The sequence below is a fragment of the Emydura macquarii genome, unplaced genomic scaffold, assembly GCF_026122565.2.
Source record: "Emydura macquarii macquarii isolate MOO-44397 ecotype Brisbane River unplaced genomic scaffold, CSIRO-AGI_Emac_v2 contig_2205, whole genome shotgun sequence".
Taxonomy (NCBI): Eukaryota; Metazoa; Chordata; order Testudines; family Chelidae; genus Emydura; species Emydura macquarii.
Genome location: NW_027132342.1, coordinates 4222880 through 4243177, shown reverse-complemented (window position 1 = coordinate 4243177; position 20298 = coordinate 4222880). Strand labels below are relative to the sequence as shown.

Here is a 20298-nt window from a genome sequence, read left to right as displayed (position 1 = left end):
GCCCTCCTCTTTATATGTAATACACCAGTGCCTAAATGCTTCACGCATGATCAGGGACCCATTGTGCTAGGCACCACATATGTATATAATAAAAGACTGTCACTGCACTGAAAAACTTGCATTACAAAGCCCTGATACTGCAGTGAGCACTTAGTGCTACACAGAGTTCAGTACAAGAGCAAGGCCTATGTGGACAAAGGGCTTGCAAAAAAATAAGTATTAGACCCATTGTTAAGGATGGAGAGCTGAGGCATAGCGAGGTTTGCAGAAAGTCACACAGGACGTCTGAGTCTCTGCTATTTCTAGGGATTTATTAGTTTTTTAAATACCCATTTTCCTTTTCTTTTTATTAATGCGTTCTCTGTTTTTAAAGGAAGTAAATCCAACAATTGCCAAGAACTAAATCACAAACAAAATCCGCTGCCTTTCTAGTGTGACATACCTTAAACAATGTACATGTGAATGCCCCACTGCTGCGGCAAGAAATAAGAGGCAGCAAATTTGCCTCTGTGGCTACAGACATAGGGGGATTCAGGGCCTGGTGTTGCATTGAGAATTTTACTCTGGAGGATGGAGTTTTTCGTGAGTAAGGACATCAGGATCTAGCCCTTCTTCCAATGGGTTAAAGGTGGCAACAGCATACAATAAAGTCACTGCAATGGTGCCCCAAACAGCTGCTTGTTGGCCTGGTTTCCATTTCAATGTTCCCACCACATCAGACTGAGTCCTGCTTTCCAGATTTTTAACAGCCTTCCAGGAGCACTAGGAATGAGTTCTAAAAAACAATGCTCAGGAAGACACATCACTAACTTTTTCATAAATTCCCCCAAGTGATTTGAATGAGCTATCTTGGAGGGCATTTGTATGCTATAGCTGGAGGTTTATGAAACCACTAGGATGGGGCGTTGGCTGGATTGGCTAAGAGAATGCTGGGCATAGCACATACAACACTCATGCTGTAGACCGCATTGGGTTGCTCTGTTCAGCTTTGGGCAGCATACTCCATCTAGGAATTAGATGAGGGATCACCAAGAGGCAGCCAGAATGGTAAGTGGGCAAGGAGATTTCCCTTATGAAGAAAAGCTGGGAAAAAAATGAAATTAGAGTCAGTGGTAAAAGGAAAAGACAGGCCAAAAAAAAAAAAAGAAATCACAGTTAAGAGGATTTGACTGAAATTCTCAAGATAAAAAAGGGGAGAGTGGGAGTAATATCTCATATTTATATACTACCCTATATAGCAAAAACAACGAGAGTTCTGTGGCACTTTAAAGACTAACAAATTTAACTTTTGTAGGCATAAGCTTTCATGAGACTCCGCTCACTTCGTCAGATGCAGAAGTAGAATTCTCAATCAAATCAATGAATGTCAAGAATGTTCAGTCAAATCCACAGAACTCTCGTTGTTTTTGCTGTATACAGACTAATACAGCTACCCCTTTGGAACTGTTCTATATAGCAAAGAATCCCAGAAAGCCACTTTATCCTCATTGAAATGCAGCTGCAACTCGGTGGAATGCAATGGCTGTTTAAGAGGACACAGCAATTCTACATAACAGTTGAGAGCAGAAAGAATTGTGTATCCATTGAAAGGAGGGGTAGACTATTAATTTGGCAAAATGCAATAACAAATTGGAATTTGGCCAAGGCACCTGGGGTTAACACCCCAACCTTTCCCATTGCACTTTTTGTAATGCCTATAAACTCTTTGACCTAGCTTTAAAACCAAGGATGTTTGTCTACAAATGTGGAAAGAACAGGCATAAAGAATTTACTAGGTAATGTTATTACATCGCTGGTGTGGAATGCCATGACTACGGCAGCCACAATAATAAACAGCCACATGCAAAAGAGAACTACAGGAGGCAAACGTAAAAGAAAAGTCTATTGTAATCAAGTTAGCTAGATGAAAACGTGCATAAAACAAGTACATTTGGGTACAGCTTTTTAAAGGTATTTAGGGTCTTGCTGCACTCAGCATTGCAACCCCTAACTGATTTTGAAGTCTAACTCTCATTTTCATTTTAGGCTCCTAAACACTTTTTGAAAATGAGACTGAGGCCTTGCAACCCTGAGTGCAGCAATATGTTTAAAAAGCTGGTCTTTCTGCCCAGCATTTCTTGACCAAAAATAAACATCTGATGGTCTAGACCTTTATCTAAATCTAAGGTCTGAACTTTTACATGCTTGCTCAACCCAGACTACTTAGTGGGGTCAGCCATCAATTTAGGTTGGACATGATGGTTCCAACAATTTAAATTTAAAGGGAGGGAGGATACTTTAGCTAGTTCATTTAGCTTCTTGTGTGCTCATTAAGAGTACCTTCAAAAGTACCCTGATGTAGTTATTTGGCTGCTCAATAAAGTCCTAATCTGACTGCAGGTTTGGTGCCCCCAATGCCATGTATATACATATATACAATGTATATACAACTTTTGGTTTGGGACAATGGACTTTGTCTTCATAGGCCTCCTCGTAGATGAGCTAAAGTGATAGCTGCGAGTTGCACAGAACTGGGATGATATTTTCCTTTGATTATTTTCTAAATGAAGCAGATCCCTCAGGCTCTCCAGTGGGTTTCTGATGTCTCTTTTGTGCTATCTTGACAAAATTATTGCCACAAATTAAGAACTTTTAGAAAAAAAGGCATCAGCTTTCTGGGTGTTCTTTTTTAGTAAAAAATTCTAAGTGGTTTTAGGCAAGTGGATTTGCCTGAGTAATTGAGTGTAATCTGAACACCTGGAAATTGCTACATTTAATTGAGCTGGCATTAAGTGTGCGTCATGGCCTCATTTATATTTTCCCAAGTTAGTCGGAGAAGCATGTTCATGTGTGGTCTCACTAACTGATTGGCTGCTTCTACTATATGCTTTATTGCTCATCTCCTCTCATGAGAACCTCTTGCTATGCGAAGAGGTCAGGAGTGTTTTAAGATCTCTAATGAGAAGTATGCTTTTACCTTGATAGCGTAGTTGTTGTGATGAAGAGTTTTTAATGAAAGGTTTTTTATCCCCTCATATTGTATACTTTGCTTTGAGCACTGAGTTGAATTGTGCAGTGGAATGTACTGATTACACTTTGGGGGAAAGACTGAAAAGGGATTCATTAGCTATCTTTCTATTGGAATAGATTTTTACTCTTTTTTCAAGTTGGACTTGACCAACACCTTCCTGATCCTGCATGAACCAAATTTCTTTAAACTTTTTGGGCTGTTCAAGATCTAAACCTCGCTGCAGATCCAAACTGGCAAAAAGCCTCCCTCCTTTCCATGGGCGAAGCCAAAATTTCACATCCAAAAATACCAAAATTGTAGGGACTTCAAAATCTAGACCCAGATTATGTCTACCACTCCTTTAAAGTTTAAATGAAGCTGCACTCAAGAGTTTTAAAGGAGTTGGCTGAGGAGCTCTCCAGATTTTTTATGTTAATTGTTAATGAAGCTTTGAAAAAATGGGGAAAATTTAGAATACAGAGAAATGAATGTTATGCAGATTTAGGAAAAAAATATTAAACAGGATGACCAAGAAAATTATAGGCTGGATAGCCGAGGTGATGCATGGGGGAGGGCATCAGGGTCACGTGTCCTCCCAGATTTCTGCCAGAGTTTGCCGGCTGGCCTCATCCCCTCGGCAGCTGCTGGAGTCAGCGAGTTACAAAGTGTAGCCGCAGGAAGAGGCAGCAGCAAACAGCTGACAGCTGCAGGGAGGGGCCACTGCTTCCCGGAAGGTAAAGGAGGTGACTGTCAGGGAGGCCAAGACTCAAGCTGATGGGGGCAGGGGACCTTTACATTGTGCCCCCCCCACAATGGACAGGTACAAGTCATCTATAGGTTAGCCTGACACCAAATCTGGGCAAAATAATGAAATGGTTGAAACCAAATTCCATCAATAAAAAATGAGAAGGTGCCAAACAATATGGTTTAAAAGAAAAGTCAAACAAACAAACTTGGTATCATTCTTTGACATTTGACTCAGTATTGTACAACATTCTGATTAAAAGTAGTACTATACAAAAATAATTATGGTACATATTAAATGGATTAAAACCTGATTAATAGCTCTCAAACTATCATTTTCAATGGAGAATCATTGAACAGGGATATTTCTGGTGAGGAATGGAACAGAATTTCTTCTCCAATGCATAGTATTGTCTGACACATATGGGGTTTTATACCTTCCTCTGAAACATAAGGCATTGGCTACTGTTGGAGAGAAGCTACGTCAATAAGAACCTGATTCAAAGCCCATTGGAGTCTTTCCATTGACTTCAAATGGTTTTGGCTCAGACCCTAGAAGGACCATTGGTCTTTTACAGTAGGCCAGTTCTTATAGAGAAGGGTAGGTAACTAAATTCAGCTCTATTAAATAAAGGGAAAAGAACCACAGCAAGTATGATACCACAGAATTATATTTATGTTGTACATTTGTCTTCACATTGCAACATCCACATTGTTCATTTGTGACAAGTATTTCTAATAATTTTGAATACATATTTACTGTATTATACATTTTACCAAGAGGCACTTCCAGTAATTCTGGCAAAAAGGAGCTTCATTATAGTGTCTAACTTACAAAACAGTAAAAATAAATAATGTTTATCTAAAAGATTTTTTTTCTGTACAGAATCTATTTTGTACAAAACATTTATTCGCCATTAACTAAATCACTTAACAAATACTTGTGAAGGGAATATATTAAGTATTGCTACATGTCTTGAGTGCAAGATACTAGTGAAAGGAAAATAATTATTCTGTCTGTGAAAGATCATCACCTAAAAATACAAGGCCTTGTTCTTGAAGTGTTTAAAAAGGAGAAGTTTGGTTACAACAATATTGGCAATATATAAATATAAATTAACTCATGTAGTACTTGGTGAAAAGAACACCGTGTTAAAAATTGGCATGTACAAATCCTGAACAAAATGGCACTTTTCTGCATTGCCACTTTGGTTGGCAGTTCTTTTTAAAAATATTGCTTCATAGGAATCCCCAAGATAACACACACACATACACACACACACACGTTTCAAATATTACCTTAGAAAAATAGGTTACCCCTTCAAGTGAAACATTAAAGATTGATTAATTTAAACTCACAGCTGTGATTTACTGGAAAACTTGCAACCAGAGCTGATTAGGAATTAGATTATGCATCATAAATGAATGATTTTTCAAAATGCTGAGTTCTGCACCTCACAAGGTAGGATCCAAATTTATTAACCATCCCCACAAAGGACCAAACTTTTATTCTTTTTGTAGCCAAAAATCTCCGTTGACTTCAAGGTGAGATTTGGGAGTGCCAGGATTTGGCCCCAAACCTAGTGAGGGTCAAGGTATTTCAACTGCATCATCCTCTCTAGAATTGTCATTCAGAAAGTATTTTGACCTTGACACACTAACTTCACAATTACATTAACCAAGATTCAACTAATTACAAAAAACATTTTATATTGAATGTGGTAGTATGGCAGGGCATGTTTGAATGTGTGTGTATTATACACAGGTATACAAGCACTGGATTTCATTTATAGTCCAGGTGATGAAACCATATTGGAAAATGTCCACTTTGAGTCATTTTTAATTATACTAGTTTCTCGTATTTTTGGTGAGGCAAAAGTTTTAAATCGTATTTGTCTGAACATTAGTTCTAGATATTTTCCTATAAAAAATAAATTGCCATCGATCAGTGAAAATGTTATCAGTCAAGCAAACAAGCTACAGTATGAATTACAATTTAAAAAATATGATTGTGAACAGATTCTTTTTCCCCATGCAAATATTTTATATTGATTATAAAGAAAACCAGGTTGAGTGTTTGACGTAATGACCAAATATATATTAACAAAAATCAAAACATAAAAGTACCACCGACATTATATAAGTTATGAATGCTGTTTTTGATCTTTTAAGATACTAATCTGTAGTACTTTATTAATATTAATAAATACCTAAAACTGAACCTTTGCTGTAAAATATAGATTTTAGTTATGCTTCAGGATCAAGCAGGAATCTTGAAAGGAGGAGGAGGGAAAGAAAGCATTAATAGATGGATGGGACTTTCTACTTAAAACATTATGTACATGCATAGCAAACCATTAACCATTTTCTCATTGCTTTTCACATTACAGACATGGATTTGTTTATACATATTGGACAAAACTATTAGCGTTGAGGAAAAAACTCAACTATTTTCCATATATATTTAAAAGCAAACTGTAACTGTTAATTCACATTAAGTAATAGTTTGTAAGTGTTCATTGTCATAAAGGAAGACATTGTTGAAGAATGGAACATTTAAGTCCATTTCCTTCAGAGCAATACTAAGAACAAGCCAAGTTAAGGCTGGCATAGAGTTGGACTGTTTATCCTGAGATATTTCTCCAACTACTCTGTAGACACTGTACCCTTTTCAAATCCCTCTAATCATTTCTTTTCCCCACAACTTCAGTCTCTGGCCCCATACCAGCTACAGCTAAAGGGTGCAATGACAGCTTCCTTTTTAAGTTGAAACAGGTGGAAGTTACACTCCCCTGACTTACTGTGGCCACACAACAGGGACTTTTTGCTTATTTCATCTCAGCTGGATTTAATTTTTGAACCAAGAAATGAAAAGGCAATTACATTAAAGAATGCACCATAGCTTTCACTATTACAGAGTGCTTCATGTTTACTTTTACAGTTGAATACAGTTTTAAGATAAAACTACTGCTGCTTCTCCCAGGTGTGTGATTTTTTGTTTGTTTGTTTGTTTGATTTTTAAAAGCTGCAATGCAATACTTTGTATGCCAGCAAAATTTTCACCATTACCTAGATGTGTGTCTTGATGCCCACATGCCTTCTATCGTAACAACCACTTCAGGTTGCGTATGTAGCTTGGCAGCAATTGGTTCAACAGCTACAGCCCACTGTGCAGTTTTCACAACATGAACATACTGCTATGTGAAACACACACTAGGAAGTGCAAAACCATCAATTACTCAGATTAGCCATCTGAAAACATTGATTAAAACGGACATCACTGATTTTTTTCCCCTCTCATAGCAAGTAAAGGCTTATTTGACAATAGACTTACAGACTCAGTGTTCCAGTGTCTCTGAGTTCCTTCATAAAAGGTGGACAAGGTGACTATGGACAAGGGTGGTTGATTGCAAGAGGTCACCGATAAGAACTGGTCAATTTTAGATACTAGAGCTAAGAAGGGTTGGAAGGATTTGATTTTTTTTTTTCAGTAAATGTCAGTAAACATCAATTTCACCTGTACACACACAAACTGATGAGAAAATATTTCTATTGTTAATAATCAAAATTTACAGATAGGAAAAATTAGGAAAAAGCTGCTTCAGAACTTACCAGAGTGTGATTTAAGGATATTTACTTTGTATATTGTGACATATGACGTTAACAATTTGTGTTTCAACATTTATAATACTTAATTTTTTGAATCTTAGTGTCCGAGTCATTAAATAATTGTTGTTGGATTCTCCCATAATTTAACAAACTATGAAAATTTAAATAGATAAAAATCTGAAAATGTGCTTTAAAATAATCAATATTATCTATTAAAACTATATAAACAAACATTGAATTTTGTCAAGCCTGAGCATAAGGAACACCACAACTCCTTCAGTAACCATCTGTATTTATCTAAAACAAAATTGGAACATTTTTAAGGCTGACCATTGTACAATCCTTACTGTTATTTCTTTTCTTGATGAGGGCTGAATACTGTCCATAAAACACCACAAAGTCATATCTTCTCTCCCCCACCCCCATCTCTCTCAGATTGCTTAGTTCTTTGATACATGCTGCCAGCAAATCCGTAAAGAGTGATAACTGATGTCAAAAGACTCCTATATTTGTGGGTTCATTTAACATTTTAAAGAATGATTCCTCCTTCTCAGTTTGAGGAGGAAGTGGGGGGAATCGTCTCTAGTGTTGCCAGCAAATGCTTGACTGTCAAATAGTACTACTGCTAATGCCCTTGAAACTCAATGCTTGATCCTCTCCAAAGGATTACTCCGTTTTGAATGAAAAGTAAAAACCAACTGCACTGTATAAAGTCTATTTGGAACTTAACTAGGTTTTCTTTCTTTCCTAAGGGTTGCCAATTTAGCCGTCTCCACCTATGTTTAAAATCCCATCAACTTCAGGACTAATTACGTCAATACCATGGTGCCAGCTGGGGGACACCCAAGTTATCAGGCAAATATCCCAATCCAAGGCTGGAAAGATTGACTTGGTGCGCAGCCCCTAGTTTTGCGCTGTATAGACTGTTCTGTGTTGGAACAAAAAGGCACATGCTTGGCTGTAGATAAAGCCACTTGCCTGCCTTGGAGCCAATTTATTTTTCCATCAATGTGTCAGAAAAATGCTCAAGTGATTCCTGTCTGACATCACTCACGCTTAACGAGAAATCTTTATGGTCTGATATCTGACTTCTGAGCAACTCAACCACACCAATATGTACAGGGCAAAAAATATTAGTAATATCCAACCACTGAATTATGCCAAAATATTGTCAAATGCCTCTTTTTCACTGGAGAGAAGGAAGCATCGTAGTTGCCAACTCAATTTCTTTTTTGTTTTATCCCAGTGTAAACCTAACTTTCCTGCATAGTTTCTGTGTCATTGTTAATATCTAGAATGAATCAAAGCACAGCTGGACTGCAGCATAGGTGTCTGTCTTTGTTACAAGAACATAAACTGTGGTATGAGTGGCAAGCTGCCCTGTACTTTAATCTGGGTACTGAATCACTAATAGCCCGATTCTGCCAACCAAATTCATGTTGACTAGCACCTTAGTGTTCAAGCAGTCCTGTTGATATCAGTGGGACTATGGACTTGATCCTTTGCCCACTGAAGTCAATAATAAAGCTCCCATTGACATCAATGGTGCAGGAGCAGGCACTATGCACAGACTAAGGTCGTGCAAGCAATTACTATTAACTTATATACAAATACCCGATTAACTGCCTCATTAATATTTTAGGGCCACATTGAAAAGTCTTCATTCAATTTTTATAAGGGTAAAATTTTTTAGAAAGTGACTATGTGGTATAGGTACCGAAGGCCCATTTTTATAAGTCACAAACACTTAGCAGCTTACATCTCATTGAAAGTCAATGGGACTTAAATTCCTAAATCACTTCTGAAAATGGGGCGGGGGAGGGGGGGAAGGAAGGAAGGAAGGTCAGGTTTTCAAAAGTATTTAGGCACCCAAAGATACAAAGAGGCAATTTGTGGGATTTTCAAAAGAGCCTAAAAGAGATAGATGCCTGTCTTCCACTGAAATCAATGAGGGATAAGCATCTAACCTAATAGTGTGCTTTTGAAAGTCTCATTAAATGCCTAAATGCCTTTGAAAATCTGGCTACTAGGCTCCTAAGCCACTTGAACACTGATCATTTTTACCTTAAGTCCTTAGTTGGGCAAAACTCCCAATGAAGCAGCTAAGAGGTGCTGAGCAGCTGATGCAGTCTCAGGATTTAGCCAATTGATGACAATGAGAGTTTCTTCTGAGTAAGGACTACAGGATTTATTCTTAATATATAAACAAATGCATTCACAAAAACATATCCTCACTGGGAAACGGCTATTCTCAGAAGGTGAAATTCACCCCAAGAGGGAAAGCACACTGCCTATACTTCACTTAAGTTCCACTTACGTGCTCAGAATAGGACTTTGGTGGTACATTGAGACTTTTCTAGCTTTCTGCAAAGAGTGAATCAACACCCATAGAGAAGAGAGATTTCCACTCTTTTCACAGCACACTAGAATCCCTTATTGCCACTGGAGTTCAGCCCTAGTATCTGATGCACGCGGCATGCAATATTGCATCACCTGAAAAATCTAACACTGTTTTTTCAAGAAGAGTAGCAGCTAATTTTCCAAGCCATGTGGCAATAGGTGTTTTGCATAGTGGATCAAAACTCTGAATGTGATGTCAGGTTCCCATTAGGATTAGAGCAAATAAACCTGGATTATGACCATCTGTGCACAATCAGAATGTTTATTTCTAGAGATGGGCAGGTCTCGGTTCAAAGTCAGGATTATTTCAGTCATGGTACCATTCAGAGGGAAAGATAAATAGTTGTGGGTTTTTATCCAATCTCTATCTTCTGTGTGCTGGGGAAGGAACACAAAATACATGTCTGCTGACAAACAAGCCAGATTCTAAACCAGTAAAGATGACCGAGGAGCAACTGGCTGGGTATCATAACAAGATGGAGGAAAGATGTAATTGATGCTAGGCCATTCATTCAGCGTACTTCTCTTCACAATGATGGCTGCACACACTGCTAAAAGAGTTAGTGATTACAATGGAGAAGACAAAATTAACAAGGGAATGAAGGCTTTGATTCAATACTGGAAGTTATAACCTATTCTCACTCTCCTTTTAAATAGAATGAAGAACTTGAGACACATGCCTGTGCCCCCAAAAGTATGGAATTCTGTAAGCATGTCATTTTTAAATTACTACTATTATTACTACTGGGAAACATTCTTAAAATGGTCTTTGGTTTCCTCAGTATTAAAAACATAATTTGCATACTGTATATACCAGAATCTCGTATCGACATTTTAAACATTCATTGATATTGTACCTGAAAACTGAACACTGCTGATGCAATACAATTCACTTTTTTTTGTTTCAAAATTATTGCACAGGCTGTGGCTTATCTGGGTATCAGAACATCAAGTGGCTGTAGAAAGTAGGAAAACAAAAAGGCCAGGCCTTTGAAAGGGCTGCGAAACTTCTGGTTGAAAGTTTTGGTGCTTCCCTCCCTTTTGGGCCAAGACCAGTACATAAATCCCTGGATAATCAACTCTTTGCTTTGTTATCTATGACAAAAGAAAGCAAAACTGCATTCACACACACAACACAAACCGATTTTTTACAGGTAAAACACACCTGGGAAGTTTCCTGATAACAATTTCATGGTGGAAACACATTTCCAAAGACACTGGGTAAGATTTATAAGTGGGTTGCTGCCTTCCGAAGTTGAGTTCTCCTAGTAGTAATGTGGAGTGCATGAGTGTCACCTGGCTTGTACTAGATGCAGCTGGTGTTTTACTAATACCAACTGAATTCTGCACATGACCATAGATAGCATATTATCAAGTTAACCAGACCCATCTGTTTTTGTTTTCACTAGTATTGCCTCCTGCTCTATAGTTTGGATAAAATAACGTTCACCATTCCTGCTCTAAGCCTGTCAGCAATTCCTTCATTTAAAAAGACCTGAGTTTGTCTAACTGGACCCAGAAATAGGCTTGTGTAGTAATGTAGTAATTTGTAACATCTGCACTGGCACTACAGGAAGTAAGCTCAATTAATTGGGAACAAAATTTTAATATTGCTTAGTAGCAACCAAAATGACAACAGCTAAGGACATATCTTAAAATTCTTCTCTAGGTACTTTTTAAAGAGAAGTTTTTCAGGGGCCCAGGCCTACACTCTTGCTTAGGTGAGTAGCCCAGGCTTATACAAGGAATTCAACAGGACTACATGCATGAGGAAAAAGTTTGCAGGATTCAGCCTTGTATTTGGAATGCCACCCCCTCTTTATTACAGCATCTATGCTCTTATTAGCACTCTTGAAACCTGGCTTTTGTTTTCATGGAAAGTTTTTTTAAAAAAGAATTGATATTTTTAAAAAGTAAATTCCAAACTCTGATCTTCGTGCACTTAAACTCATAGATTTTCATCATCATATGGGATGTGAAATTCTACAGAATCTGTGAGTTTTATTTTTTATAAAGTAATAGTGAAGGATGTGTTAAAGGTTATGAGAAAGCTCTTCAACCTGGTATATAATTTGTGCAAAAACATTGAATGATATACCAAGGTGACTGAATGGATGTTGAAACAATGCAAGCTTGAATTGTTGGAGACTTGCTGGTGCCTTGGAGAAAATTTTGAGAGGAATTTCATTTTCTTTTGGAAGAATTACACTTAGTTATTTTATTTCCCTTTCCCCTCCCCATTTTTTTTTAAAATAATGAAATCAGGATCTTTGATTTCTTAGAATTAATCAACTCCTTTTACTGATGTTCACACCTGAAGTCATGCTCTATAATCATGCTGTCACAAACGGTGGAGTGTGTCTTCCTACTACTTGAAGGGGGAAGGAAAGATAAGGAGAAGACGAACCCAAAAGAAACAAAGACTCGAACTGGAGAAAAATACAGAAGTGACAACACATAAGCAGACTGGTTTAGAAGTAGAATGTTATTTCCCAAGAAGTACTAGTGGCTCAATAAAATACTGTGAGGGGGGTGGTAAATACAAGGGGGTGAACAATAGTTGGGTCAGAGACTTAGCTCAAAACAGAAGGGGCTATTACTGCAACCTTTGCTTAGGTAAGTATTTCTTATTCATCCAAGCAGCCCCACTCAAGCTCCTTTGCTGAGGAAGGGTTGCAGGATCAGATTCTACAATGGCATACCTCATTGGTCCACCTTTTTGGGAGATAGTGAATTCAGATTCTTTTTTGGGGCCAAAAGATTTCTGGTAAATCCTTAATTAACAAGGTAATGGCTGACGCTACCAATCCAAAACAATAAACATTAATATGTCAATGCCTTGCTCCTGTAGACCAGTGACTTCACATAACTACTCAATTACTCAAGACCTTATTTGCTGGGTTTGGAAATGGCTACATTGTATAAAAAATGGTGGGTTTTTAAAAAAATTACCTTTACAAAAACATTTCCCTTTTTTTTCCTTTTTCTTTTTTCTTAAAGATTTCATTATCTACAGGAACCCCTAAAAATTTCTCCATATTTACATCTAGATAACTCATGACTGACAAATATATCGTGAAATAAAATATTGAAAGTGAATATCAACCTTTTAAATAGACGTTTGGCTCACAGCATGAATTGACAGAGGAACAAACAAAACATTATCTTCTGTCCTACAGCCTCCCCCATCTTTTCCCCATCCCCAAAGCACCAACAGAAAGTAGTATGTTGGTGGGATGGAGTATGCTGCATCTAAGCAGAATGTCGGCTGCAAACTGCTCCTGCTCAGCACCCTGTGCTGAAAAACTACACTCTCTGAAGCTTGTGTGAGTGGCTGCTGAGACATTCAAGCATCTAGCAAATGTGGACCCTCCAGTTGGAGCTTCACAAAGACATTGCCTGTGGAGCCCAAGAAACTGGGCTTCACAATTCCCCCCTGCTGCACTTTAAAGATGACAATTTATCTTCATTTTACAAAGTGTTTGGCCACTGACACAAGGAAATGTAAGGCTCGGGGAGGGGGAAGCGATAGTGTGTGTTTAATTCCCAAGCACACATGGTCTCTCTTTCTCTTTCTCACGCACAGCTCCCTGAAACCACTAGCACAGAGGGCCAGTTTCTTTAACAAGGAGTAACAGAGCGTGCCCTACAATAACCGCCCCACTTTGAGTATGATGGATTCCAAGCACATTCCTTTCACTGGCAGTCTGGAGAGTGCCAGGTAGTTACAAGTTCAGTCACGGGGTGCAGTCAAGTGATGCCAGGTCAGCAGAGAGAGTTGCACGGTTTCTGTGAAAGATCATGGTGCATTTGATCTGTCCGCAAAAAGAGGCTTCAGTGGCCACTGAAAATGCAGAGCTCCTTATGAAGGGTTCCACTTTCCATGCCGACCCAAATCTCCTAGCATTGGAGCTTTGCGTTTGTTCAGATGTATCAAGAAGCCGTGTGCTATACCTAGTCTAATAAAAACTCAAACTACATTACATTATGGTACATCCACCCAAGTACACACACACACACGCTCCTCTTTTCCCCACATATATGTTAGCAGGATGTATTAACATTCTGATAAAGCTTTGGAACTTTTATCCCTCAGCATTAACAGCAAAAGCTACTTATCTGGTACCTTACAGTTAACTGCAAATGTGCTTTAGGAGCACCATTGCCTTTGACAACTTCCTTCTGTAATATCACAGTGACCATAATATATCATTAAATATATTTTGCTGAAGTGCGCAGCCAATGACTGGCTATGTATATAATTCCACTCTCCCCTAGCCCCCTTAAGAAAGTCTGTAAAAGCCAGTGTTGCAGTGCGAAAGCTTCCTTGAGCGTAGGAGTTTAAACAATGTACCTCACCATACAAAGGAAAGAGAAACAAATTAAACTGCTGTAGGCGCATTATCCCATATTTCTACAGTGTTGTGTCTAAATGTTGTGCTGGCTTGAAAAGGAGTCTGTGCACAAGTCAATCTGTCTTAAAATACTGCTGAAAATATTGTCATTGGTTCAGTTCTATAGGTGTGTTCTCCTCCTCCTCCCCTTTGGGTTTCCCTTTCTCCTCCTCCTCTTCCCTGATGGCCTGAATTTGTTCCGAGGATTGGTGCAGTGTAGATTGCTCAAGACCTTGCTTTTCTGTCCCAGCTATCCTTTCCTCATCTTCAATTACTTTCTTCCACATTTTATGGTTCTGAAGCAGGTGCTGAGTGATCTGGCAGTAGATTTTCCTCCTCTTGAACTTTTTCTTTCCTGTAAAATATTAGATCAAATTACTGTATTGTTTTCTTAGGAGGGAAGAGAGAGAAGGGGGTGAGGCTGAGATGGAGAGAGCAAAAATAATGATTTAGGGAATCAAGGTCCATCTTTAATTAGGAGTTGTTTATTTAAAAAAAAAAGTACAACTACAGAAATAAAAAAAAAAGCAAGCAAACTTCCACACAGTTTGAGTCCCAGCTTTGTGTCCTTTGTTTACCAAGGAGCACACCCTGTCCAGGACACATAATAGCACACAAAGACATCTAGCAGCTGAATGATATATTCTGCCTGTACAAATATTACAGAGTGCATGTTTCCCCTGATGCATTTGGGCATGCTATGTGCTCTTTTTGACACCAAATGTGACCAGCTTCAGGGTAACTTATTTCAGACCCTTCACCACTCTGGGAAATACTTGTTTTCTTTTCTTTACACATCACCTCTGAGTTGAGAGGAGCTGTAGGAGGGGATAAGGTGAGCAATGAATGTTCTATAAATTAGTCGACAAAGTAGTGCTTGTTCCTATGCTCCCTTCTCTTTAAAGATCTGTTCTACACATTACCTTGCTATTGCAGTGGGCCTGAGCTCCACTGAAGCAGCAAGTGAAAAATCCAAATCTAAGTTTCACACAGTACAATGCACAGTGTTGCTGTTGCTATGACAGTTGAGTTTGATGACAGATGGACTATCTGGACAGCTGGTAAGTGAAATCCTATGGCAAATATCATGGCCTTGGAGTTTCCCTCTCTCTAGTTTTGAGGTATCAAGCTGCTATTATGATACAAAATATATTTGCCATTTGTAGTTTTGATTGCACTTCCCATCATCAAAGTCACTTGCACCACAAACTTTTTCCTGTCCTAGGTGACTGCCCATTATTGTATACGGTCCTGTAGTCTGATGGCTATGTAGCTGCGATAGCTAAAATTTCTTTCAACACAAAGACCGAAGGTTTCCGCCAATCGTGAAGAGTGGCAGTGGCAGCTATAGAACTTAAATAATAAACCTCTTCAGGAATTCTACTGAAAAAAACCCAGAGTGCCGTACAGGAATGTTTTGTACCAAATAATTTTGAGTAAATGAGAGTTTGCAGGTGGCCTAAATTATGTCTGTGTTGGGAGCCAAAATGTTGAGTCCTTGAAGCTTTTGAATTATAAACAAAGAGCTTTTCACTGCAGCGCAGCCCAAATCCAGCTCAATCCTTCATTAGAAAGCTCTTGCTTCCCTGTAGGAAACTTTCAGGTTTAATAATTGTAAGAAACCTCTATTCCACCAATACACCATATTAGCACATTCTATCCCAGGTTTCCTGGGTGACCCCAAATCTTGCAGCTTTCAGCAGAGATCATAAAGTATTTGTTATGGCCTGAGATTTTGTTTGAACCCAATAAAGATTGATTCAGTTTAACTCTTACATTCAGAAAAGGACTTTTCGGAAGTTACCTCTTCAAACATACAAAGCATCTCTTGTTTTTAAGCTATATCAATTGTTTGCAGGTCAGACTATACAGTATTTAATTTTGGTAAAGTCCAATTATCTAAAATGTTCTAAGGAATTATATTGACTATAATGAAATGCCTTCTACAATAATTTCCTCTTCCCATCTTCTCAAAAAGAATATTTCACTTAGAGTTGTCTTGAATGTGGTAAAAAAATTCAAAGTATTTGACATATATGGCCAAATCAGAGGCATAAAGCCCTTTGCTATCAAGAGATCTCTTTTGTGTTGTGCTGAAAAAATTTGGAATATTCAAAACAACACTGAAAACAGATCTAAATACTTGACTAATGTTTGTAATCTTGCAAATGGCTATATCAGCACAAAGGATGTTGAAGTGATATTTACCCTAGATTTAGACTTTTCAGGGATTCAAGATGAGGGACTGAGGTGTCAAAAGAGGAAAAGTTGTAACAAACTGGAGCACTGACGTATACCAAGTTACCAGGACCAGAAAGTATAACACCTCAGATTGCTTAAGGAATTTAAAATTACTGTTAAAAATATGTAATCTGTCACTGAAATCAGCTACTACACCAGAAGACAGAATGGTAGCAGACAGAGTACTCATCTTTATTTTGAAACGGCATTTTGAATGGTCCAGGCTATGAAGCTTCATTTCAGTGTCAGTAAAACTGGATATGATAATTAAAACAGAATTCTTGTAAAACTCCTAGATGAACATAGCAAATCAGCCTGGCCTTTATGAAGGATAATTGTGCCTCTCTAATCCGTTAGAATTTTTTAAGCATGTCAACAAAATAGAGGCTAAAGGAAAACAGGTAAAAAGAATTTATTTGTACCTTCAAAAAGCCTTTGACATAGCCCTTCCAAGAGCCTACAAAGGAAACTAACTAGCCAAAGGGTGAAAGATAAAATACTGTCATGCTATAGAAACTAAGTGAGAAAACAAAAAGTAAGAACAAATGGGCATTTTTCAATATGGCAAAAGGTTAGCAACATCCCATTGTTCTGTATCAGGACCAGTATTGTTTAATACATTTATTTAAAGTGAGTGAAACAGGGATATGACAATTTGCAGATGACACAAATTTATTAATGTTAATCAAGGGTACAGAAGACAATGAGGAACTTCAGAGAGACCCAGCAATTTTAGCTGGATGAGCAGCATGATGGCAGATTAATGTGAATGAGGTGCTTTACTGACCTCTTCTCACAAAAGAGCAACAAGGGGATATTCAATAGAAATTAAGACGACAAAATTAAAACTGATTTTTAAAAAAAACCAAAACCCACAATCCATAATTAACCGGAGAACTTACTGCCATGTGATGTCACCGAGGGCAAGAGAGTAATGGTAAACTATGACCCATGTCTGCTGATAGTGGCGGGAGCAAAGTGAGGGCAGCCAGTTTCAGCACTGTTACTAAGCAGCAAATCTGGGAGGGGCACATGACCCATATATCCCCCCACATGCACTGCCTCTGGTAAGAGTATTCCGAAAAAGTCTAGACATTTTCATGGATAATGATGACAATCACAGTCACAGTCACATTAATTAGGGTTATTTTTTAATAAATGTAACAGATGTAAAGTGTCATGCTCCAGGGCATATGTCAACCACTAACTGAAGAAACTTCTCTTCTAGTCAGGTCATTCCATATCTGTCAATCTTCTACTGAAGAAGAAGTGCTCTGTGCACGCTTGAAAGTTTGTCACTTTCACCAACAGAAGTTGGTCCAATAAAAGATATTACCTCACTCATCTTGTCTAATATCCTGGGACAATAGGGCTACAACAGTACTGCAAGCAGTCTTCTGCTGAAGCACATGCTACTGACCACTACTAAAGACAGGATACTAGACTAGGCAGCCCACCCGTCTGGCCAGGAGGGCAATTCCTATATGTTCATGTTACCAACCTTTTTTATTCACATGAACATAATGCATTTATGAAGAGGATTAGGTACAAGTTATGGCATCAAAGGTGTGGTTGACGAGGCAGTATGGTTTAGTGGATAGCATTCCAGACTGGAAGTCAGAGGACCCAGGTTCTATTCTGAACTCTGATACTGAATTTCTGTTTGACCTTAAACAAGTCCCTGAAACTCTCACATGATAACTTCTACACATACAAAATAGGAATGATACTGACCCTCCTTTGTGACTAACATTGAGATTCTTAGGTGACAAGCCCTGTAAGTGTTACTATTATTGTACTACAGTTCTGATAGCTTCCTTTCCATCCCCTAGGTCCAGTTCTCCTTCACAGTAAAAAAGTTGAGTTGGAGAAATGGAGAAGACTCAGATGGGATGCCAAAAAGGAAAGAGAAATAGAAGGGCAGAACAGAAATAAAATGGGAGAAGAGAACGCAGAAGGGGGAAGAACAGAAAAGAGGTGGTGTAGTGAGGCACAGTGGCCTCCCCTCCAGTACAGAGGGGTTTAACTCCCTCTGGTGGGTGCAGCTAACCCCACTCTGCCCCCTCCGCAGGAAGTGCAGGAGCAGGGCAGAAAGTAAAGAACAGGGCCCTGCAGAACAGTTGGAGCGGGACCTGGGAAGGAGGCAGACGGCCCTTCCTGGGAACTGAGCCCTCAGCCAAGCATGTGACTGGGAGCAGAAAGAAAAGACAAACCACTGTCCCAAGAGCCAGAAGGCCCCAGGGAGAGAAGGGTCGGCTGATCACAAGGCTGAGAGCCAAGTCCCAGTGATGAGGGAGCAGTGCCAGTAGCAACTGATAGGAAGTAGCCTAGGAAAAAAATTACTCTGATCTGGTTGTGCTGCTGGGAGGTGAGGCAGCGACCATGTTACCCCCATGACCCCATGGCAGGATTGCCCACCACTTCTACGACCTTGGGCTGGGACCTGGTGGAGCAGGATGGGTCCGGGTTCTCCTACCTCCATCCCCATGTACAGGGCTGGTTGTGCGCTAACCTTTAGACCAGAAGACCAGCAATGCCGACTGCTTAATTGCTCAGCCCACACTCAGAAGGCCTGAGTCATAGACTATTGCTGTTCAGAACTGCCAATTTGTTTGCTTTATCAGAGGTTTGAATTGCTATTTAGAAGACAGTGCAGCCACAAACCAGGCCACCTAACAACATGTCCAAGCGGTGCCCTGACCTGGAGAGGCAGGAAGACTACAGGTGGTAAGGTCTGAGGTGCAGGATTAATTTAAAAGTACCAAGAGACAGACTCCAAATTAATTTACAGACCCCATTTCAAACCATTTTTCACAGTGCCCTCGACATCCCCTTGTAGACTACCAAGGCTTCTTCCCAATAGGCCAATCACTGCCACCATCATGCGTTCAGCAGAGGACTGGAAGGGTTTTCAAGCCTATCAATATTACTTATTGATTAGCGCATACAGGTCCCAAGGGAAGTGGGGCCTATTTTGTACCAAGCACTCTACAGAAACATAACAAAAAGATGAAGATTTTGTCCCACCCACAGCCTCCATTGGAGAAAAAATTACAGTCCTTTAAAAATCAAAGATGAAACAATCTATAAATCCCAGGTGCAGGATGGGCAACCTAACAAGCCACTAGAAGCAAGCACCAACAAAACATTGTTTCCAGCTTCTCCACTCCCAAAATGTCTGGCTACCAGTTAAACCTCATGGGGGACAGTTCAGCTAGTCCAATTCTAGAGAGATTCAGGTTATGGCTGCCCAGGAGAAACTCTTTAAGCTTTAACACAGGGAGTCCTTAGCTTTTGCTCAAGGGTAGCCCACAACATGAAATCTGGCCCACTGAAAAATATAGATGCAAATAACATACTTGACTCAGAATTTTCACACGTTTCCATTTCCGTTGTTTCTTCCTCTTCATGCTCATCAGTATCTCCCGACTCATCACTATCTTCTACCCATTTTCCTGGCATCAGCCCCGCTGAGTCATAGGAATTACAGAGTGGACCCACAATGTGAGAAATGAAGGATTCCTGAAGGGGTGCCAACTGAGGAGCTGAGCGATCCATGAAAGGACTTATAGGGAGGCCCAGGCTCGCCTCTTCATCACCCTACAGATGACAAAAACGTGTTACTTCTCTGTGATACATTACATTACATGGATACGTGGGGAGAAAGGTGAGGGAAGCATCAAAGCAATTGCAAATATTAGAAGGAAAATTATTCTGCTGTGGAGCCATTTCCTTTTACCATTTCCTTTTTTATAGCAGACCAGCATATAGAGGTAGCATTGCATCAATTCAGCCTTCATATTAAAACTACTAGACATAATTCCAGAGCTCAAACAAACAGAATAATCTACAATTTAGAATACCCTGAATTTACAAAGCACACTATATGAGGACTTTGTAAAATAATGTCCACCTTCCAGT

At 39.1% G+C, this 20298-nt stretch overlaps 1 protein-coding gene across 1 annotated transcript in view; it reads right to left on the bottom strand.

Moving 5' to 3' along the window:
• Window positions 1-8642: 8642 nt before the first annotated feature.
• PDE3A (phosphodiesterase 3A) overlaps window positions 8643-20298 on the bottom strand; it is a 496440-nt gene continuing 484784 nt past the window's right edge. Inside the window, exons 17-18 of the mRNA XM_067559180.1 lie at window positions 19737-19977; window positions 8643-14491 (exon numbers count right to left, since the gene is read on the bottom strand). Coding sequence (XP_067415281.1) covers window positions 14244-14491; window positions 19737-19977 — 489 coding nt within the window. The 3' untranslated portion in view covers window positions 8643-14243. The remainder of the gene's footprint in view (window positions 14492-19736; window positions 19978-20298) is intronic.